The sequence below is a fragment of the Nomascus leucogenys genome, chromosome 7b, assembly GCF_006542625.1.
Source record: "Nomascus leucogenys isolate Asia chromosome 7b, Asia_NLE_v1, whole genome shotgun sequence".
Taxonomy (NCBI): Eukaryota; Metazoa; Chordata; class Mammalia; order Primates; family Hylobatidae; genus Nomascus; species Nomascus leucogenys.
Genome location: NC_044387.1, coordinates 51,095,070 through 51,114,892, shown reverse-complemented (window position 1 = coordinate 51,114,892; position 19,823 = coordinate 51,095,070). Strand labels below are relative to the sequence as shown.

General features: G+C 53.4%; 1 protein-coding gene across 3 annotated transcripts in view; it reads right to left on the bottom strand.

The window, feature by feature from the left end:
- The window catches only part of CABIN1 (calcineurin binding protein 1), a 160,912-nt gene that overhangs the window by 42,152 nt on the left and 98,937 nt on the right, over window positions 1-19,823 (bottom strand). For all 3 annotated transcript variants that reach the window (XM_030815976.1, XM_030815975.1, XM_030815977.1), the window contains exons 28-29: window positions 16,099-16,430; window positions 1,500-1,613 (exon numbers count right to left, since the gene is read on the bottom strand). In XM_030815976.1, coding sequence (XP_030671836.1) covers window positions 1,500-1,613; window positions 16,099-16,430 — 446 coding nt within the window. The remainder of the gene's footprint in view (window positions 1-1,499; window positions 1,614-16,098; window positions 16,431-19,823) is intronic.

The window sequence follows — 19,823 nt, the reverse complement described above, 5'->3', positions numbered from 1 at the left end:
TACTGGAACTAACCTAAGTGTCCATCAATAAGGGATGGGAGGCTGGGCACAGTGGCTCACGCCTGTAATCCCAGCACTTTGGGAGGCCAAGGAGGGCGGATCACTTGAGGCCAGGAGTTCGAGACCAGCCTGGCCAACATGGTGAAACCCTGTCTCTACTAAAAAAAAAAAAAAAAAAATACAAAAATTAGCTGGGCATGGTGGTGTGGAGCCATAGTCCCAGCTACTTGTGAGGCTGAAGCAGAATTGCTTGAACCTAGGAGGTGGAGGTTGCAGTGATCCAAGATTACGCCACTGAACTCAAGCCTGGGCGACAGAGCAAGACTCTGTCTCAAAAAAAAAACAGACACTCCCACCAGCTGGCTGGCTCTCAGTGGGGACCTGCCTGCCCACATACCCTAAGAATTGGCCTGTTACACCCCTCCAGACCTGAAACCTGCTCTCCTCAGCTCCTGTTCAGGCCAACTCTGCCCTTCAGTTTCTCCATGAGTAAGAGGGAATCAAGGAAAATACAGAAGAAACCAAAGCTCAGAGGGGATGTATGACCTGCCAAAGTTACCTAGCTGGGAGCTGGCCATGCTGGTAGGGGCGGTGGATAGGTAAGGACTTGGAGGTAGAGGGGAGTGAGGGGCCAGCTGCCTCCATGCAGGACAGAGGAAATGGGGGAGGGTAGATCCAGGTGGGGTATCAAGAGGAGCATATGTAGGCCTTTGGGATGAGAGGCAGGCAGGCCTAGGTAATTGGCCCTGCCCTGCTCAAGGAGTAAGTCTCCACCTCACACGGAATATCAGGGCTGAAGTGCACTAAAAGCCCAATATTGGTCACACTCTTTTTTTTTTAAGAGGGAGTCTCACTCTGTCTCCCCGGCTGGAGTGCAATGGCGCCATCTCGGCTCACTGCAACCTCCACCTCCTGGGTTCAAGCAATTCTGCCTCAGCCTCCTGAGTAGCTGGGATTACAGGTGCCTGCCACCACGCCCAGCTAGTTTTTGTATTTTTGTAGAGACAGGTTTTCACCATGTTGGCCAGGCTGGTCTCGAACTCCTGACCTCAGATGATCTGCCCACCTCGGCCTCCCAAAGTGCTGGGACTACAGGCGTGAGCCACCGCGCCCAGCCCACACTTGTTTTTTAAGCAGTCAGAATCTCCTACGTGCTTGAGACCACAGGAGGAGCTGCTCCAGCAGGTGGAGGAACCTGGGCCTGTGCCCCTGTCATCACTGCCTGTGTGGCCCCAGAATACCTGGGGCTTTGGAGAACATACCAAGCTCATCCATGCCTCTCCCCACAGGAGGGGGCAGTGACTTGCCAGAAGTCGCTCAGCAATCACAGCCCCACACCAGAGTCTGGCTCACTCTTGACTGCACCACCCTGCCTGCCCTCTGAGGATGCCGCAAAGCTGAGGCCCTGGGAACACCCACTTAGGGGGTCAATGCATGCGCCTTCAGTGAAAAGCAGTGGCAACAAACAGCCTTGGAAATCAACAAGGCAAAGTACTCACGTTGAAGAAATTGGTCTTGTTCCTCTCGCAGAAGAGCCCCTGTGCCGGCATGTGCTGCAGTTGTTGCCATGGGATACTGCTGCCTAGCAACACGTCGCGGGCCCACTGGAGGTTCTGGGGAAACAAGAAGTAGGTTGGAAGTGAGTGTGTGGGCTGCTCAGGGCGCCCACAGGGAAGGCAGGCGGTCCCCTCCTTCCTGGCTGCATGGCAAACCACGATGAGCAGCAGTTCCTGCAGACATCGATTCCACAGCGCCAGGCTGCTCTGGCCATGGGCTTTGATCATCAGGCTGTGGGATGCATTTTCAGAACTGATCTCTGGCCCAGCACCACTGGTTTAGGAGTGTAGTCTTTGACTGCTCAAGGTGGAGACTGACAGACCCCTGGCCTGACCAACCCTACAGACTTGCCACATGTACCCAGTACCCGCCTTCTGTCAGGGGGCCCCCACAAGACCAAATAGCAGCCCTGACTTATTTGTCAGGAATCAGTAGCATTCCTTATTCAAGGCCAGTGGTACAGCTGCTTTAGGCTCGGAGGGCCGGGCTCTGGCCACAGTGCTTAGGTCGGTGATCTCTGGGCAAAGAGCCTCTTGTTGGAATACAGGCCCAGGGGAGAATGGTGTAGGGTAAGAGGGTGGGTGTGGGCCTGGCTGCCTCTGTCTTCTCTGGGGCCCTCTCACTGGCCCAGAGAGCAGGCCTTCCCACCAGCTGCCTGGCCAGCCACTCCTCCCTCTCTGGTCTTCACCACAGCAGCCAAGCACCTTGCACTGGCCATCTCACTCTACCTCAGGACCATTCTGTCCTACAGGAAAAGGGCTGGCAATGGGCAGAGCTGGGCTTGGCACCTGGGACTGCACAATGCCAGACCCTCTACCCTTTCCACAGCACCCACCGTCCCGGCAAATCTGTCCTCCCCTCCCGCTCATGTCCCTTGTTCGCCTTTCCCAGCACAAGGGAGCAGGCCTTCATCACCTTGCACTCCAGCTGCTCTGAAAGCCCTCTCACTTCTTGGCCTGCAAACTTGTCCCACCTGGTCCCATTTTGCCCACTGCTGGCCAGGCTAAGCATACTGAACTGTTCCCCTAATCATCATGAGGCAAAAGTGCAACTCCAGCTCCCTGACTCGCTGGCTGTGGGGCCCATGCTAGCCTGCCTCTAAGCTTCTGCTCCTATGAGGGCTACCCTTCTGCCCCCACCGGGCTGCTGTAGGGACTGAGGGCTGCTCCCGAACACTGGGCAGGGAGGGCCCTGTGGCTGTGTGTAGGACGGTCCATTCACTGTGAGCTTCCCGTCTGCTGAGGGACCCCCTGCCTGCCCCTCCCTGAGGGGAAGGAGAGACAGGCAGAGGAGGGAACAACCTGGGCAGTGAAAGGGTCCTCAGACCCTGGAGGCAGGCTCCCAACTGAGAACAGAGGCCACTTTGCTCACACTCACAGAAAACAGTAAAATACCCAGTCCTGACCTTCAACTTCTGAGCTCTAGCACCCTAGGAGGAACAACCTGTAGTTTACTTTCAAGTGTCCCCAGCAGCTGGGCGCGGTGGCTCATGCCTGTAATCCCAGCACTTTGGGAGGCCGAGGCGGGTGGATCACCTGAGATCGGGAGTTCGAGACCAGCCTGACCAACATGGAGAAACCCCATCTCTACTAAAAATATGAGAATTAGCCTGGTGTGGTGGCGCACGCCTCTAATCCCAGCTACTCAAGAGGCCGAGGCAGGAGAATCACTTGAACCTGGGAGGCAGAGGTTGCAGTGAGCCGAGATTATGCCACTGCACTCCAGCCTGGGTGACAGAGTGAGACTCCGTCTCAAAAAACAAAAAAAATAACAAAGCAAAACAAACAAAAAAATGTCCCCAGCAATGCCTAGCAGCCATGCTTTGGAAAGCCTGCTTCCCAGGCCACTCATTCAGAAGCCTCTTGAGGCCGGTTCCAAGTTCTCACATAATGCTTCCCACCTCTGTACTCCACCCCACCCTATCCCAGGCCACATGCCCCTGCTCCACAGCAGGTCCAAGGAGGGAGGGTCAGCTGCAGAGAAACTGAGTACAGGGTGGGGAGAAAGGGGTGGGGCTTCAGGTATGCTTCATTAAAAGGAATAAAACCAAAGATTAGCTCAAAGATTAGTGAGTAGAGCAGGGCTCTAAGAGGAAGACTCAGGTCTCAGGAAGCCCAAGAAAGGGGCTCACAACCTGCATCAGTGCTCAGCCATGACCCACTGTGACACTTGGTTCAAAGTATTTCCCAAAGGAGATCTGAGAGGCTCAGCCCAGGCAGGTGTCCATCCTGGTCTAATCAGCCATAGCTGGACTCAAGAAGGTGATGTGGGACACTGTGTTTTTTTTTTTTTTTGGAGACAGAGTGTCACTCTGTAACCCAGGGTGGAGTATAGTGGTGTGCTCTCAGCTCACTGAAACCTCCAAGTGATTCAAGTGATTCTCCTGCTTCAGTCTCCTGAGTAGCTGGGACTACAGGTGCCTGCCACCATGCCTGGCTAATTTTTGTATTTTTAGTAGAGATGGGGTTTCACCATGTTGCCCAGGCTGGTCTCGAACTCCTGACATCAAGTGATCTGCCTGCCTTGGCCTCCCAAAGTGTTAGAATTACAGGTGCGAGCCACCGTGCCTGGTCTGTCACCTGCACTTCTAATACCACAGTTGAGCACACCTGACCATGGAGGTGGGCTGCAAAGGAGACCTACCTTTTACCCAGTCTGAGAAGGTCAGGGAGGCTCTGGGAGAAGGTGATACCTAGGCTGTGGTTTGCACAAGGCTATTACGGGGGTAAGGGACTCACTGAAGCAAGTGCCCAGACACCTGGGACAGTCAGGGCCTAGCCAAGGAGCTGGAGGGGATCAGATGTGGCTGCCCATAAGGCCAGTGGGGAGCCAGGGGGCTATGAGGCAGGGAGTAAGTGCTAAGACCATGGGCTGCAGGGCCCAGAGCAGAGGTAGGCTGCCTAGGGGACTGAGCCTGTGCATACCCTTGCTCTCCTCTATGGCCCTGGCCTCAATGCTGTGGCAGACCACTCCTCCAGCTGTGACTCCATGACCCAGGGCACAGGCCTGGCCTGAGAAAAGTTACCCAAGAGTCATGACCCCAAAGCTGCTTCTGGGGCTCCTCAGGAACTTGGAAAAGTGTCCAGAAGACCTCTTTAAGTGGCAGCACTTGAGGCCGGCGGGAGGAGATGTGAGACCCTGACTTGAAGAAGCATCTCCAGTAGCCATCATTTTCCTAAGAATACCAAGAAAGTAAAGCCTCAACAAAGACTTCCTTCTGGCTGGGGACACAAGAGAAAGCGCAGAGGCCAGGATAGAGTCACATAGACTCTGCTTCCCTGCCCAGCTGCCTTTTTGCAGGCCCTGTGGCCATGGGACGGGAATGTACATTCCTCTCTGGTTTGTTTTCCACCACTCCACCTGAACCAAGCCAGTTTGTCCCCCAGATTGGAGCAGAAAGGGAGAAGGCAGTGGGAGAGGTTTCTGGGGCAAAGGGTGCAGAAAACACTAGCCTGTCAAACCCAACCTGGATTATAAATTAGCTTCCTGCAGACCTGGCTACTGTGTACTGGTGGACAGTGTGTTTCTCCAGCTGTCTCCCAGGCCCACCAGAGAAAGCGAGCTGAACAATGCTAAGGCACAAAGTGTCCAGACAGCTTATGGGGGCCCTTAGCTGATTCATGCCTGAGGCCCCAGATAGGTGCTGACAGGGAGGGCTGAGACCTGTCTGGGGAATCATGGGTGCCAGGCTGGTGGGGTGGGGGAGGGGGCAGAGACTGTGTTGGGCCCTTGCTGAACCTCTGCAAGGGGGAAGGGGATCTGACTTGCACGGTGCACCTGCAGCATAGAACCTGCCCTGTAGCTTCGTGGTGAGGTGAGGTAAGGCAACATGATGCCTCCTGGGTTGAGCACAGTGCCATAACCCCTCACCTCACAGAATTACCAATGAGGAAATAGAGGCTCAGAGAAATTCAAGAGCTTGCCCAAGGTCCCAGAGCCAGGAAGTGGCAGAGCCATCCCTGGACTCTGGTCCAGGCTACAAGGACTCTGAGGCCTGGGCTCTTCCCTTGCCCCCTGACCTATCCACTATAGGTGGGCAAGTCACTTTACAAATCTGCCTGGGCATGTGCTGTGTGCTGTACACTGAGCCAGCCATCATGGCCAGCCCTCTCTCAGGCCTCATGCAACCTGTCACACTGCTGGCTCATAGGCACCTCTGAGAATGGGAGGAGGCCCATGGAGCCACTTGCCAGATAACAGCACATTTTCCTTGGCTGCATGGGCCCTGAGGCTTGTGCATATAGACCTCTTGTGACAGAAGGCAGATGGAGGGCTGTAAGGTCCTGAAGAGAAGTAGGGCAAAGAATCGCAGAAGCATACAGGCACCTTATGTCCTCCCTTGCCCACTATCTGGACAATCCCTGCTTCACAGCAGAAGGCAGAGGGATGTCTAACTCCTCTGCCTGAAGGCCTTTGGGCTGCACCTGCCTCAGGGCAAGAGTCAGCTCCATGCCTCAGTCTACCTGCCTACCTGCTGGCTCATCTCCCCCACACCCCCCAACTCTTTGTGAACAGCCCTCCAGCCACACTTGTTCCCACCTTGGTCCCTGCAGGTATCTCTACCTGGTGCCACCTCACCTTTCCCCCGATGCTCCCCTGGAATACTGTTCCCACAGCCCTATGGCCACCTTAAATAGCCTTTCCATCGACTTGCAGATGGGTCTGCTGTCTGCCCCCACTTCTCTATCAGCCCTATAAGGGCAGGGACACAGTCTGACTTCACTGATGGCTCCTCTAGGACAAGTCTAGTTTGAAGCTCACAGAAAGGGTGCAACAGTTGCCCACAGGAAGAATGAAAGGAAGCTGAGCAGTCTGACCTTTCATAAAATGGGAAGGAAGGGTATGTCAGGTTGAGGGAGGAGGGCAACAGCCACGGGGCATGAGTAGGGCTGCTTGGGTCCTGCCCAAGGCCACGGTGCCAGCATTATGCTCCCTGGGGCCAGCTAAGCAACAGTCCATGCCCTCGAGGCTAAACTTCAATGCCAGCCCCTGCCCACTAACTCGCACTACTCTGCCAGCAATCGTTTCACTACAGCACACATTGGGCTGACTGTCATAGCTCTTGGAACTCCCCAGGCTCCCTTTCTCTTCACACAGGAAGCAAAAGCTTGGGGTGAGGTGGCTTGCATCCCTACCTGTAGCCTTCCATGGGCCCTGCATGTAGTGGGGGCTTGGCAAAGCCTGTTGACAGCTGGAGATGGGAAAACAACTACTACCCTCTGGGGACACCTGCTGTCCCAAGAAGTGCAAAGTTGGAAGGCAGACCTGATCCCAGGTGCCATCTGTCACTATTGTATGGTGGCCTGGAGGATGTGCTCTGCCTGTGTCACCCAGGGTCTCTGCCCCCAGGGGCTGTCTCCCTGCCACAACCAATGATGATGATCCACTCGCCACTTAACTACCTCCTGCCTCACGAACCCACAAGGGACAGATGGTGGGGCTCAGAGAGGTCAGGCTCTACAACGCCTACATGGTGACTCCAGGTGTGTAAACTGTCTGGTGGGGATCCTGGAGCAGTGCCAGCCTATTTGCAAGACCAGTAGGGCTCCACAGGGCTGCCAGGAAGGTGGCTATGGACCTCAGCTGTGTTCAGCCCTTCACCTAGTCATACCTCAAGCATTGGCATGGGGGCACAGATGGTGCTCACGGGTTCCATGACAAATGGAGGAATCAGGAGTGGTGGGGGGCTTGGCCAGGGAAGACCTTCTGCAGCCTTTGGAGCCACCCAGGACCCCTTGCCCCATGTGAAGGGGAATTGGCTGGGAGCCCTTGGAGTAGTGTTCTATAGGCCAGAGGAAGAGGAGTGTGTGGCTACCTGCTGTTGGGAGACTCAGTGGGCTGCTGGGGACATCCATAAGCTGTGGGCACATACCTACTGCAAACTCACCCCAGCAACCTAGGACATGAATATCCCCATAGCTAGACCTGGTAGACTTAAAGCCAACCACTCCTGATACTTCTAATCATGAAAAATTATAATTAGAATGTCTGTTTGGATAAAGCCAAATATTAAGGAGTTAGTGTAAAAGCTGTGCCCGCCCCCCCGCACCCCGAGAATCCTGTGTAGGCATTAGAAATCACGCAGTCAAAGAGTTTATGAGTACACGAGAAGCAAAAAAAAGCAGAACCACATTTGCATACGTTTCTGTGAGTGTGTGTCTGTTTGTGTATAAAGAAAGTACACAGAAGATGGAAAGGAAATGCACCCAACATTCCTGAGAGTTGCCTGGGGAGGGAGACTCATGGCAATAGTTCTCAATGGGGGTGGGGGTCTGTCCCCAAGGAGGCATCTGGCAATATCTGGAAACATCTTTGGTCATCACAGCTAGAGGAAGGCTACTGGTATCTAGTGGGTAGAGACCAGAGATATTGCTGAAAGTCCTGCAGTGCACACACGACATTCCCACAACAGAGAATTATTTGGTCCCAAATGTCAACAGTGCCTCAGGAGGGAACTCTGTTCTACATTATTCATATATACTCATATATATACAACTGTTCTACGTCACTCACATATATATATATATGAAAAGTTAAATGCAGTTGTTGAAGGTGATAGAGGTGCAAACTTTCTCACCTGATTCACAACATTAGAGAATCAGAACAGAAGCAGGATGAATGACTGTCTGTGGATTGACCTTGACTTTTCCCTTTCCTTCACACCGCACAGGTCCTGGGCCAAAGAAATGGGGTCTGATTGGGCTAGCGCTGCCAGACTGCTACTCGTCATACCTCATCTAAGTGGAATCATTCAGTATTTGTCTTTTGTGACTGGCTATTTCACTTAGTATTATGTCCTCTAGGTTTCCCATGTTGTCTGATCCATTGATTCAGCTCTTCTGTCTGAATCCATCTAGAATCAGACTACTTCCTGATATCCTGCTGTGGCCTCCTCCCATCTCTGCTGCCACACTGACTTCTTCTCCACCCGTGTGGACACATTCTCAAGCTCCTGGGCCTCTGACTACAGGGTGGGTTTGACTGAGGGAATTTGATCAGAGCACTTACTCCTTGAATTCCCTCCCTGTGGAGCTGATGAGGGGCAGCCATCAATGGCCAGCCCTGACACGCACTGCGGCTGGCCCAAGGTACCACACTCCTCCTCCCTTGTGAATTCCTACTCTCTGCCTGGGCCTGTGTAAGTTGCTCCTTCATTAAGTGCTCTTCAGACGTTCCTGTTAGATGGGGCCATTTGTGTCCTGCTAGGCCTCTGACGGGCCACCCCCAACTCACTCTTTACATATCAGCCCAGTAGTGTCTCTGACACACTCAGGCCACATGGAGCCTGTCTTCTTCCACAACCTTGCGACAGTTTTTTGTTTTTTTAGTTTTGTTTTTTTTTTTTTGAGACAGAGTCTTACTGTGTTACCCAGGCTGGAGGGCAGTGGCATGACCTCGGCTCACTGCAACCTCTGCCTCCCGGGTTCAAGCGATTCTCCTTCCTCAGCCTCCTGAGTAGCTGGGATTTCAGGCACACCACCACACCAGGCTAAGTTTTGTACTTTTAGTAGAGACAGGGTTTTGCCATGTTGGCCAGGCTGGTCTCAAACTCCTGACCTCAAGTGATTTGCCCCCCTTGGCCTCCCAAAGAGCTGGGATTACAGGCGGGAGCCACCATGCCCAGCCCTTGTGACAGCTTTAACCTAATTCAGGATGATGTCCCCTCAACTTCTCCCCTACCAAAACAGGCCCTGAAAGCCTCTGACCTCATCTTCTTCCTCTCTCCTCCTTGCCCATCTAGTCACACGAGCTTCCAGCAGATTCTAGTCACACCAAGACTGTTTCTGTCTCTAGGCATGTGTTTTGGGTGTGTGTCCATCTGCAAGCCTCTTCTCCAATATCCTCGTGGCCATCAGGGCTCCCTCACTTGATTCAGGTCCTTGCTTAGACAGGTCTTCCCAATCTCCCTGTCTAAATAGTCACAATCCCGCCTCTAACCCCTTACCGAGCTTTAATTTTCTTCCTACTCATCACTAGCTGCCCACTCTATTCTCCCAGTGAGTACACAATGCTATATCCCCAGCACCTCAAACAGGAACCTCCTGCATGACAACCACTCAGTAGACAGCTGCTGAATGAGTGAACCTGCAGAGATGCACAGAAAACACACTGAGGGGAGCACATGAAACACAAACACTTCTGCCATGTCATGGCTTATGGGACAGTTGTGGGTAGTTTCATTCTCTTTTCCAAGCTTAAACAATATTATTGGTAATAAAAGCTGCTGGCAGAGGGCTCAAACCTATTCAAACTGCTGGAATCTGCATTTCTTTGCAGGAGAGAGGACCAGGAAAGCAGCAGCCATTATGGGGGCAACCTGTCCCACCTCCTCTGGCACCTAAGGGCCCAGCAGAATCTTCAAACCATGAGGCAGACAGACCGAAATGCAAAATCAAGATTCCTAAGTTGAGAAAAATATCAAGTTCTCCTTTTGCAAACTATACAAACTAAAGCTTGACAAGAACCTGGCTGGTTGGGATCTGCAGCAGCCTAGGACATCCATGTGAGGACGCAGGGCACACCACCATTTTGTGGAAGGGGCCACTTTTATGTCCACAGAAAGGCAGCAAAGGTTAAAGGCAGGCGAACACCCTACTTTGTGGCCAGAATGCCCTCCTGATGCCTGGTTCTACTATCTGTGTGGTCCTGGCTCAGTCAGTGTGAACTCAAAGCTCACCGGCTCCCCCCAAACACTTGCCTGTGAGCAAAAAGCAGGGTCTCAACAGCAGGCCCTCACACCCGCTCCAATCTGATGGTGCAGGGCCCACTTCAAAGGCCCTCTCATTTAACTTGCACGATAGTCCTGGCTTCTACGGGTCCCTCACATGAGCCAGCAGCACAGGTAGATGGGGATACTGTACTCACAACAGGTGGGCAAGGGGTGGGGGTTCACACCCAGCTGACCTGTCCTTTACCCAGGCTCACACCAGAGCACCAGCTGACCCTGAAGTCAAAAGTCAGCAGATTCCCTGGTGATCCTTCAGCTGAGCACACAGCACCATGGGGCCCCCCTGGCAGGAGTCTGTCTCTAACCAAACCCTGGGCCTGGGCTCATCCCATATAGGTACTGGGCCAAAGAAATGGGGTCTGATTGGGCTAGCACAGCCAGGCTGCTACTCCTCATACCTCATCTAAGTGGAATCATCCAGTATTTGTCTTTTGTGACTGGCTATTTCACTTAGCATTATGTCCTCTAGGTTTCCCATGCTGTCTGATGTGACCGAATTTCCTCCCTTTTTAAGGCTAATATTCCACACTGTTTTGATTAGTATATTATAGATTTGTAGTAAGTTTTGAAATTGGGAAGTATGAGTCCTCCAGATTTGTTTTTGTTCAAGATTATTGGCTCCAGGGAACATCTTATAACCAACCCCCTCTGCCCTGAACCCCTTGTCAGAAGTAGCAGGAGGTGAAAGGGCTCAGCTCCCAGCTGAGCAGGAGGCAACTGGGAGAGCAGCGCAGGGGTATCTATGCCTTGGACTTTTTCCTGGACACCCATCAGTAAAAGCCAGAACCTTCATGACAAAAGGTGTCTGATGCCATGTGCTCTCTCTCCTGGGGTGCCTATATGGGCTCAAAGAGCCAGGTTTCTAAGAGTGTAGACTCAGGCCTCAAAATCTTGGTGAAGATTGTGATCCAAGAGTAAGTGATACAGTAGCTAGAATTAGGGCCCTTATGGCTATCAGCATAAATGATCATCCCCATCTAAGGTGTGCACAGTGTGCAGGGCAACAGGTGGACTGCCTTGGGGGGTCCAGGGACAGCCTGTGTGCAGCAGTGCCAACCTTGGGTGGGAGGGCAGCCTCAGGCAGGCAACAAAGGTCCCTCAGGACAGACCTAGCCCTTGGCCGCTATGCCCCAGGCAGGGAGCCCTCAGAGGGCCTGGCAGAAGAGTAAGGAGCCATGGGAGATGCTGACACTGAAGAAATGGGCCTCACTAGACGGGTGAGAAGGACTGTTGGCTGAGGGCAGTGCAGGGTGTGTTGGACATTGCCCCAGCACTGCATCCCTCACCTCATTAACACAATAATTCTGCTTTCATATCACTATCATTCTCATCGAGGAAAGAAGAGCCCTGGACCTCTAAGAGTCCCCATGCGGAGCCAGGATCTGAACCCAGGTGAGGCCAGCTTCAGAGTCCACATTCTCTCCTCCTCCCCCAAAAGCCCTGCTGTCAGCAGCTAAGCAAGTGGAACACTGTGCCCTGAAGGCAGTTTCTTTGCAAGGCCTGGGCAGGCAGAGCCTCACCTGGAGGTGTCTGTGAAAGACCTAAGGGTTCAGGAGTCAACCACACAGCTCCAGGCAGGCTCTGCTTGTGGGCCCCTTTGAAGAGGCAGACATCGGATGCTTCAGTCCACCAGTGAGCTGTGAGATGGCAACAAGAAAAAGGCACTGCCAAGCCCACAGGCAGGATTTTATGAAGAAATGTGCTGCTGTTCAAATATACACAGCGGGAAGTGTTTGTTAACAAACAGCTGTGTTTGGAAAGTGGTAACTACTTCCCAGTTAATGGTTTCACATTAGTCAGTGACAACATGGAGTTGTGGCCCCCAGATCTGTGAACAAGCTGCTGCCAGCAGAGGTAACACCCCAGGTCTGGGCAGAGCCACATGCAGCCCCCAGGATGGCATGCCCCAGAGCAGCAGGAAGGTCTTAACTCAGGTTCTCAAGGGAGGTAGGTATTAACAACCTACATTCAATTTGGTGGTGGTAACTGGTGCTCAGCAAAGGTTTCTGGGTGAAGCAAACACAGGAGCCAATGGGAACCACCCTAGACCCAGCATATGCAAGGTCTAGAATGAGCTCAGTGGCCCGAGGCTACCTGAGGCACACTTGGCACCTGCAGAGCTGCCTCCTGGAAGCAGATCTGTGGGTAGGCAGTGTGGCTGTGGGTAGGGAGTGTCTGCTGCTTAAGGGGTCTCTCTTAGATTTAAGATAGCATTCCATTTCTGAGAACAAAGGAACTCAGCCTGGGAATGCAACGAACAGAAAAGCTGGCAGAAACTGAGGCTGATGGCTACTGGGGGTTGTCTGGGGATACTGACGTCAATGGTGCAGACAGCCCAAGGCAGCCTCCATCCCTGCTACTGGGTGGGGATGGCTGGGTCAACTGGTCCGCCTACCCTGGACCATCACAGATGACCAAAATGACCTGGCGAGGGGGCATTCGTGGTAAGAGCAAAATGGCAAACTATGAGTGTGGACAAGGTGTGGGGGATGGTGCAGCAACTAGGCCAGCGTGAGATTGCCCGGGGCTGATGTCTGACTCTGTCACTCAGCTCTGTGTGACCCTCAGAGCAGGTTCCCAGATGCAAAGTAGAAGGGGTATGATCCCACCTCTGGGACCTGGGGTACCTGGTGTCTCGAAAGCACACAATCAACAGGGCATGCGTACTGGAGTTGGGAAGAAATACAGGTAGGGCATCCTAAGTCTGAATATCTAAAATCCAAATTGTTCCAAAATCTGAAACTTTGGTGCTTAAAGGAAATGCTCATTGGAGCATTTCGGTTTTTTGTTTTGTTTTTTTTTAGAGGGAGTTTTGGTCTTTTGCCCAGGCTGGAGTGAAATGACGTGATCTCGGCTCACTGCAACCTCCGCCTCCCCAGTTCAAGTGATTCTCCTGCCTCAACCTCCTGATTAACTGGGATTACAGGTGTGCGCCATCACGCCTGGATAATTTTTGTATTTTTAGTATAGACAAGATTTCGCCATGTTCGCCAAGGTGGTCTTGAACTCCTGACCTCAGGTGATTCACCCGCCTCAGCCTCCCAAAGTGCTAGGATTACAGGCATGAACCACCGCGCCCAGCCTCATTGGAGCATTTTGGATTTCAGATTTTTGGCTTAGGGATGGCTCAGCCAGCTAAGTATAATGCAAATATTCTAAGATCTGAAAAAAGCCAAAATCCAAAACTCTTCTGGTCCCAAGCACTTTGTATAAAGGATATTCAACCTGTACTAGACCCAAGATAGCTAGTTTTAGGGTGGTAGAATTGTGGTTACCTCCCTCCAACTTTTCTTTAATTTTGACATAAATACTGTTTTCTACTTCTGAAAAATTCATCAAGAGAAGGGGCGGGCTCTAATAACAGCATTCTGTGTCTAGTGCTGAGCTAAGCACTTTACATGCACTGGCTCCTTCAAATTCAACATAAAGCCATTTAGCAGGGAAGTGGAGGGTGGGTGGGTGCGGCCCGTATCGCCACTCAACTCTCCTCCCACCCAAACCTGCTGTCCCTCCCCACTTCCCTTGCACAGGTGCCAATTCCTAATACACATTTTGTACCCGAAATTCCATCTCAGCATCTGCCTCTTGAGAAGGTACCCTGTAACAGGATGAGGAAGGGTCTGAGCTCACTACTAGGGAACACCAGATCCTGGTCAGAGCTGACCACAGCTGGAGGGGGCTGCATGGCTGCCTGAGGATGCACTTGAACAGAAGGACACCAGAGGTGGGGGAGGACAGGACAATGGTTACTAGTGTCTGTTCCACTGATGTGTGTGTGGGCTCTTGCAGTGGGCTCTGCTGCTCCCAAAAGAGGGAAAGGGGAAAGTTCCCAAAGCAATGGTGAGCCCAACAGAGTTCATATCAGCCATTGCCCCTCAGGCCCAAAGATGGCTTCAGCAGTGAGGACATGCTGGTTGGGGTTTATTAAGACCCAGGTCCACCTGGGTACAGAAGGCCTGGGGTATAGAGGTAAGGTCCACTGCCAACTGGAAGTTGAGCAGCGAGCAAGCCAGGCTCTAGTGTGGCACCAACAGCCAGGGAAGCCGGAGCTGGCAATCGTTTGCTAGCATGCACTGCACCTTGAACTACAGACCAAAGCCCCAGATGATGAGACTCCTTCCCACCCAGACCTGTGTCACCTGCTGTGCTCTGAGGAAATCAACCAAGCCACATGAGCATACCGGTCACTGTGGGGACACAGCACTTACCTTCTTGGACCCCTGCATCTAGTCCCCCAAACAGAATTCTGTGAAGTGCCACTTCCTGCACATAGCCAGTGCCAAGCCAGGGCCCATCTCTTGGCCAACTGTCCATTCTGGTTCTTCAAACATTCCACTGAGGATGCTGGGGGGAACCAGCAGGAGACCTCTAGGAGGAGAACCTGACAGAGTCCTCACAGCTAGATCCTAAAGGTCACCCCTGCTTGCGCAGCATACCTGGCCCTCTCTGGCCCTCGCCCACACCAATGCCAGCCCATAATGGCCACCTCCCTGGGCTGCTTGCTCTGTCTGGGTGCTCTCCCTTCCTTCCAGACCAATGCTGTCCCCTACAATACAGGTCTCAGCACAAAAGGTGTCTTTGCAGAGGCATAACAGCACCCTCACCCCTCTATGCACCCTGTTATTTTCTCTGTGGTATTGTTTAAATGAGACTTGCTTTACTCATCTGTATGTTTTTATTTTTTATTTTTGTTTTTGAGATGGAGTCTCACTCTGTCACCCAGGCTGAAGTGCAGTGGCCCGGTCTTGGCTCACTGCAACCTCTGCCTCCCGGGTTCAAGCAATTCTCATGACTCAGCCTCCCGAGTAGCCGGGACTACAGGCATATACCACCACGCCTGGCTAACTTTTGTATTTTTAGTAGAGACGGGGATGCACCAGGTTGGTCTTCAACTCCTGACCTCAGGTGATCCCCCTGCCTCAGCCTCCCAAAGTGCTGGGATTACAGGCGTCAGCCACCACGCCTGGCCACCTGCATGTTTTTAAGTCGGCCTCCCCCTTAGAATGTAGCTACATGGTGCAGGACAATGACCAGGACACTCCCCAACACCTCCTGGGTGAGGAGAGACTAAAGGAAAATAAAGTCACCCCTATTATTTAGGTCCTGCCCAGGCCACATTACCTCCCCAAATCTAAACGCCAGCAGAAGAGGTCTGGCTGGGAAGCCCCTGGAAGCACTTAAGCCTGGGGCACAGCTGTTAAGGATCGCTACATCATCTGCCTTCCAAAAAGAGCTGGAGGAGGCTGTCAGCACCCAACCCCCATGAAGCAGAGGCTGTGAAGATGGTTTTGGCAGCTGCAACAGAGAGAAGAGCCCAGGGGCAGGGTATGGTGAGGAGGCCCCTGCAATATGCAGCTGGAGAGATGGAGCCTAGGGCAAGCAAGGCCGGAACAGAGAGTAAGCAGGGCCCCTAGGGCACCTAGAAGATGGGCACGCTGTCGCTGAGATGATGGGTGAACGGCAGGGGTGAGGGAGCACGACATCAGAGTTTGAGTTGCTGCACAGCCCTCACAGGAAAGAGTAGTTGAGCCTATGGACCCTTATCCCTCACCCCATAGCCTATCCCTGAGACTGTGAGACCCCCTACACTCCTCCCTCCATTCCTGGCTGTGACCCTGGGCCCTCACCACCGGGTTCCCTGGCAAGCTGGCCCACTCCTGGGGCTGGCCCTGCCTCCTGCAGCTCTCCTCGCCCATCCTTCCCATGTGCTGCTACCGTGAAGCTCCAATCTGTCTTAGCTCTGCCCACCAACCTTCAAAGATGCCCAGCTGCCCTGGGAAGATCCAAGCCCCCTTGGCCCGGCAGCCACTCACCCGGTGGGTCTTGCTGTAGGTGTAGAGGAAGGCCAGACGGTAGAGACTCTTATAGTGCTGGGGGAAGCGGCTCAGGCACAGGCGGAAGGAGGCGATGCACTGCTCTGTGAGAAACTGCCGCTGCTCCTCAGCATCAGCCGGCAGCCCCTGGGGGAAGGCCACTGGCTCCCCTGGGAGGTCCCCTCTCTTCTTTCCATCCCACAGGGTAGGTGTGGATGCTGAGGGCTTGCCAGGGATGCAAGCAGAGGCTGGGGTTTCTGCAGCAGGCTTCTGGACACCTTGCTCTGCAGCCCGGAAGCCTTCTGTACTCTCCAATGACTCCTCGTTTTTTCCTACAGTTGAGAAGAAGGAAAAGAAAGTCACCCTGGTTTTAGGCCCTGTCCATGCAGTGGTCTACCACCAGTAACGGAGGCGCCTTGGTGAGGTGATCAGCATGGCTGGATCAATGCCCTTGCTGAGTGGGTGCTGGACCCAGCAGCAGGAGGCACAGGGCCCGGTGCTGGCTCTGCCCCAACTGAGGTCTCCCGCTCCATGAAACAGGCTGTCCCAGCTAGCATGCAGTGAGGGACCCAGAGGCTACAGAGAGGGGGAGTTATGGGCTGGGCTCTGGGTCTTCACCTCTGAATGGTGGCACAGGCTGTCCCACCTCTGGGGCTGGGGCATGGGGAAGCAGCCCACAAAGGGCAGGTGTTGCCACCACCAGCATTGCATAAAACACAGCCAGGGTTCACGAAGTATCACACTTGCTCCCCTGCTCAGTGCTCGGCCCACTGCCTGCCCCAACTCCCTCTCCAGGGTTGCCGCTGCTATATGTGAGCCAAGTGCTCCCATGTGGGCCCTCAGGTGACATGAGCCCAGCTCCTGAACACCCAGCCTTGCTCCACCAGGGGCCATGGGGCAGCAGTTCACATCAGGATAGCCCAGGCTGGGTGGTGGTGCTGCAGGGCTGGCCCCAGGATGATGACAGTGGCCTGGGTGACCTTGGGCTAGACCCTGAGATGCAGGCTCCTTGGCTACAGAAGAAGAAAGCTGTCTGGCCCGGGAGGGTGGGACAGATGGAAAGGGCTGGGGAGCAAGGGATAAAGGCAAGGGGTCCTGTGGTCTGCAGCTCCTTAGGCACCCAGGAGCATGGCACACCCTGTACAGCCTGCCTGGAGGAGGCCAGAGAAGCAGCCAGCAGCACCAGCTCTGAGGTGGTGTGCAATGGCTGAGCCCTCTCCCTACTGTAGTAGCGGCCTGGAGATAGCTGGGGCCTGCTGGGGCAGGGCCGAGTGAGCAACAACCAAGGCCCCCAGTTCTCCGCATGCTAAGTTGAAGCCTATCTGCAGACATCAGGTGTGTGGCCAGACTGCCCACCATCACTATTCTCGTTGAGGAAAGAATCTGAGCATTCACTCCCTATGTTCCCCTCAGCCACCTGCTATTAGTCTGACCTTCCCTCCCTGCTCCCCTGCAGCCCACCCCACCGCTCTCCCTCAGTGTCCTTGCCTCTCCACCATTACTCCTTCTCCTGGAGCCATTGCCCTTCTCCCTCCCCTGCATTGCTGCCCCCAGTGGTGTTGGCAAAGAAAAGCCATAAGAGCATCTCCCCTCCCCCAGGCCCAGAGCCTACCATGGGCTGCCCCCCTCCCCCCACCCTTTGAGGTGGCCCTAATGACTGAAAGCCAGGAGGTCCTAGCTCCTTCTACACTACACTGTCTTCTCATGTGAGCTCAAGAAGTTGCCTGCGTCCCACAGCTTATGGCTGGCACCCATCTTACAGGGGACACCATCACTTTATTAAAAAATGTGCCAGGTTTCTAATGTGTTCAAAACGTGGCTCACCAAACAGGGTAAGCCGTAATGCTAGGATCAGCCCTGTGCTAGGCACGGGGGAGACAGAGGAATCAAATGATGATGTAGGCCTCTCAGCGGTTCACATCAGGCACTGAGAGCTTGGACACAAAGACACACAGAGCACAATTTTTATGGAAAGCAGGCAGAGGGTCAAGAATTCAGCCAGAGTTCTTAGAACACATAAAGAGGAAGAAAACAGCAATCCTAGACTGAGTTAGAAATCCAGCTTCAGGGAAGACCCGCTCAGGCACCCCTCTCTCAGAGAGACAGCTATTCTCTTTTCTTTTTCTTTTACCTATTAAACCTAACCCCCCCGCCACAAAAAACAAACAAACAAAAAACCCCCCGAGAAACAACAACCCAGTTTATAGGCTGGGCGTGGTGGCTCACACCTGTAATCCCGCACTTTGGGAGGCTAAGGTGAGAGGATTGCTTGAGGCCAAGAGTTTGAGACCAGCCTGGGGCAACATAGCAAGACCTCATTTCTACAAAAAAATTAAAAAATTAGGCAGGTGTGGTGGCACCTGTAGTCCCAGCTACTCGGGAAGCTGAGGCAGGAGGATCCTTGAGCTCAGGAGGTTGAGGCTGTAGTGAGCCATGATCACATCACTGTATTCCAGCATGGGCAACAAGGACGAGACCCTGTCTCAGAAACAACAACAACAACAACAACAATCAGTTGCCTAGGGGTCTGGGTGGCCTAAGGGGCCCCGGAGAGATGGGGCGAGCTGCCTCACCCACAGCATCCACTCCCACTGCTGAACAGGCCTCACAGGTCACTAGAGCCCTCCATTTCCTTACTGGAAGAAAGAGGGTCAGAAATGCCAACAGGACCACACCACGTTTCCCGGCCAGGATGTCCAATTCTAACCCTAGCTGCGTGAAGATGAGAAAACTTCCTTCTACCAAGAGAATGCAAGTAAAATGTGTGTTCTGGCTACTCTAGCCTAGGCCAGTGCCTGCCGCAGGCAGGGAAGACTGGCTTGGAATGCCTGTGGTGCATATGCCAAGGCCAACAGAGCACAGGAGCCATCTGATCCACATCAGCCCATGGAGGTCCTAAGAAGAATAAGGCACAGACATGCCCCAAGCTGAGCCTCTGGACTGATGTGTACTGATGGCCCAGTGAACTCAGGGGGCCTCATTATGGAAGAGCCTGGCCCTCAGGTGGCTACACATCTTGGCAAGACACCAACAGCTGAGAGGCCCAGACCAAAATATGCCCCAGCAGGGACCTCAAGTCTGTCTCTTTTGACTTCTGAGATCATCTTACTCAAACTCTACTGGCCTGAGAAAAGAGCCCAGTGAGGACGCTCTCCACAAAGGGCGGGCAGGTGAGATGGGAAGGAAGCTGGGCACTGGCAGGTCAACTGCCCCCAGGGCGGCTTCCCCCCACCGACAACCATTTATCACCCTATCCTGCATGTGGTGCATGGCCATCATCACTAGGCCTCTAGTTGACCAGGAAGGGGCAGATGTGGCCAGTCTGGCATGCCCTTGTGTCCACTGCCTGGATCACAACAGGTGCTTGCCAACTCTGCTTTGGGTTTTACCCTCTTGCCCTCAGAACGATATAATAGAGTGGGCTTGTGTTTAAGTGATAAAACTGTGGACAACTTTCTCCTAGATCAAATAAATAAATCTCTACTCTTGCGACCTTCATATTTTAGACTTTTTTTTTTTTGAAGCTCTGCCCCCTGCAAAGGTGAGCTTCCGCTAGCTGCAACAGTAACTTCTGGGAAAGGCTCTTTCCTCAAGGCACCTCAGTCAAGGCCAGAGTGGAGAAAGACAGCTTCTGGAGAATTAAAGGAAGGAGGCTGGTCCTTGGGCAGTGTGACAGCTTGTGCCTGCTAGACACGGTGGGAGGGAGCGCATCTCAGTGCCAGGCA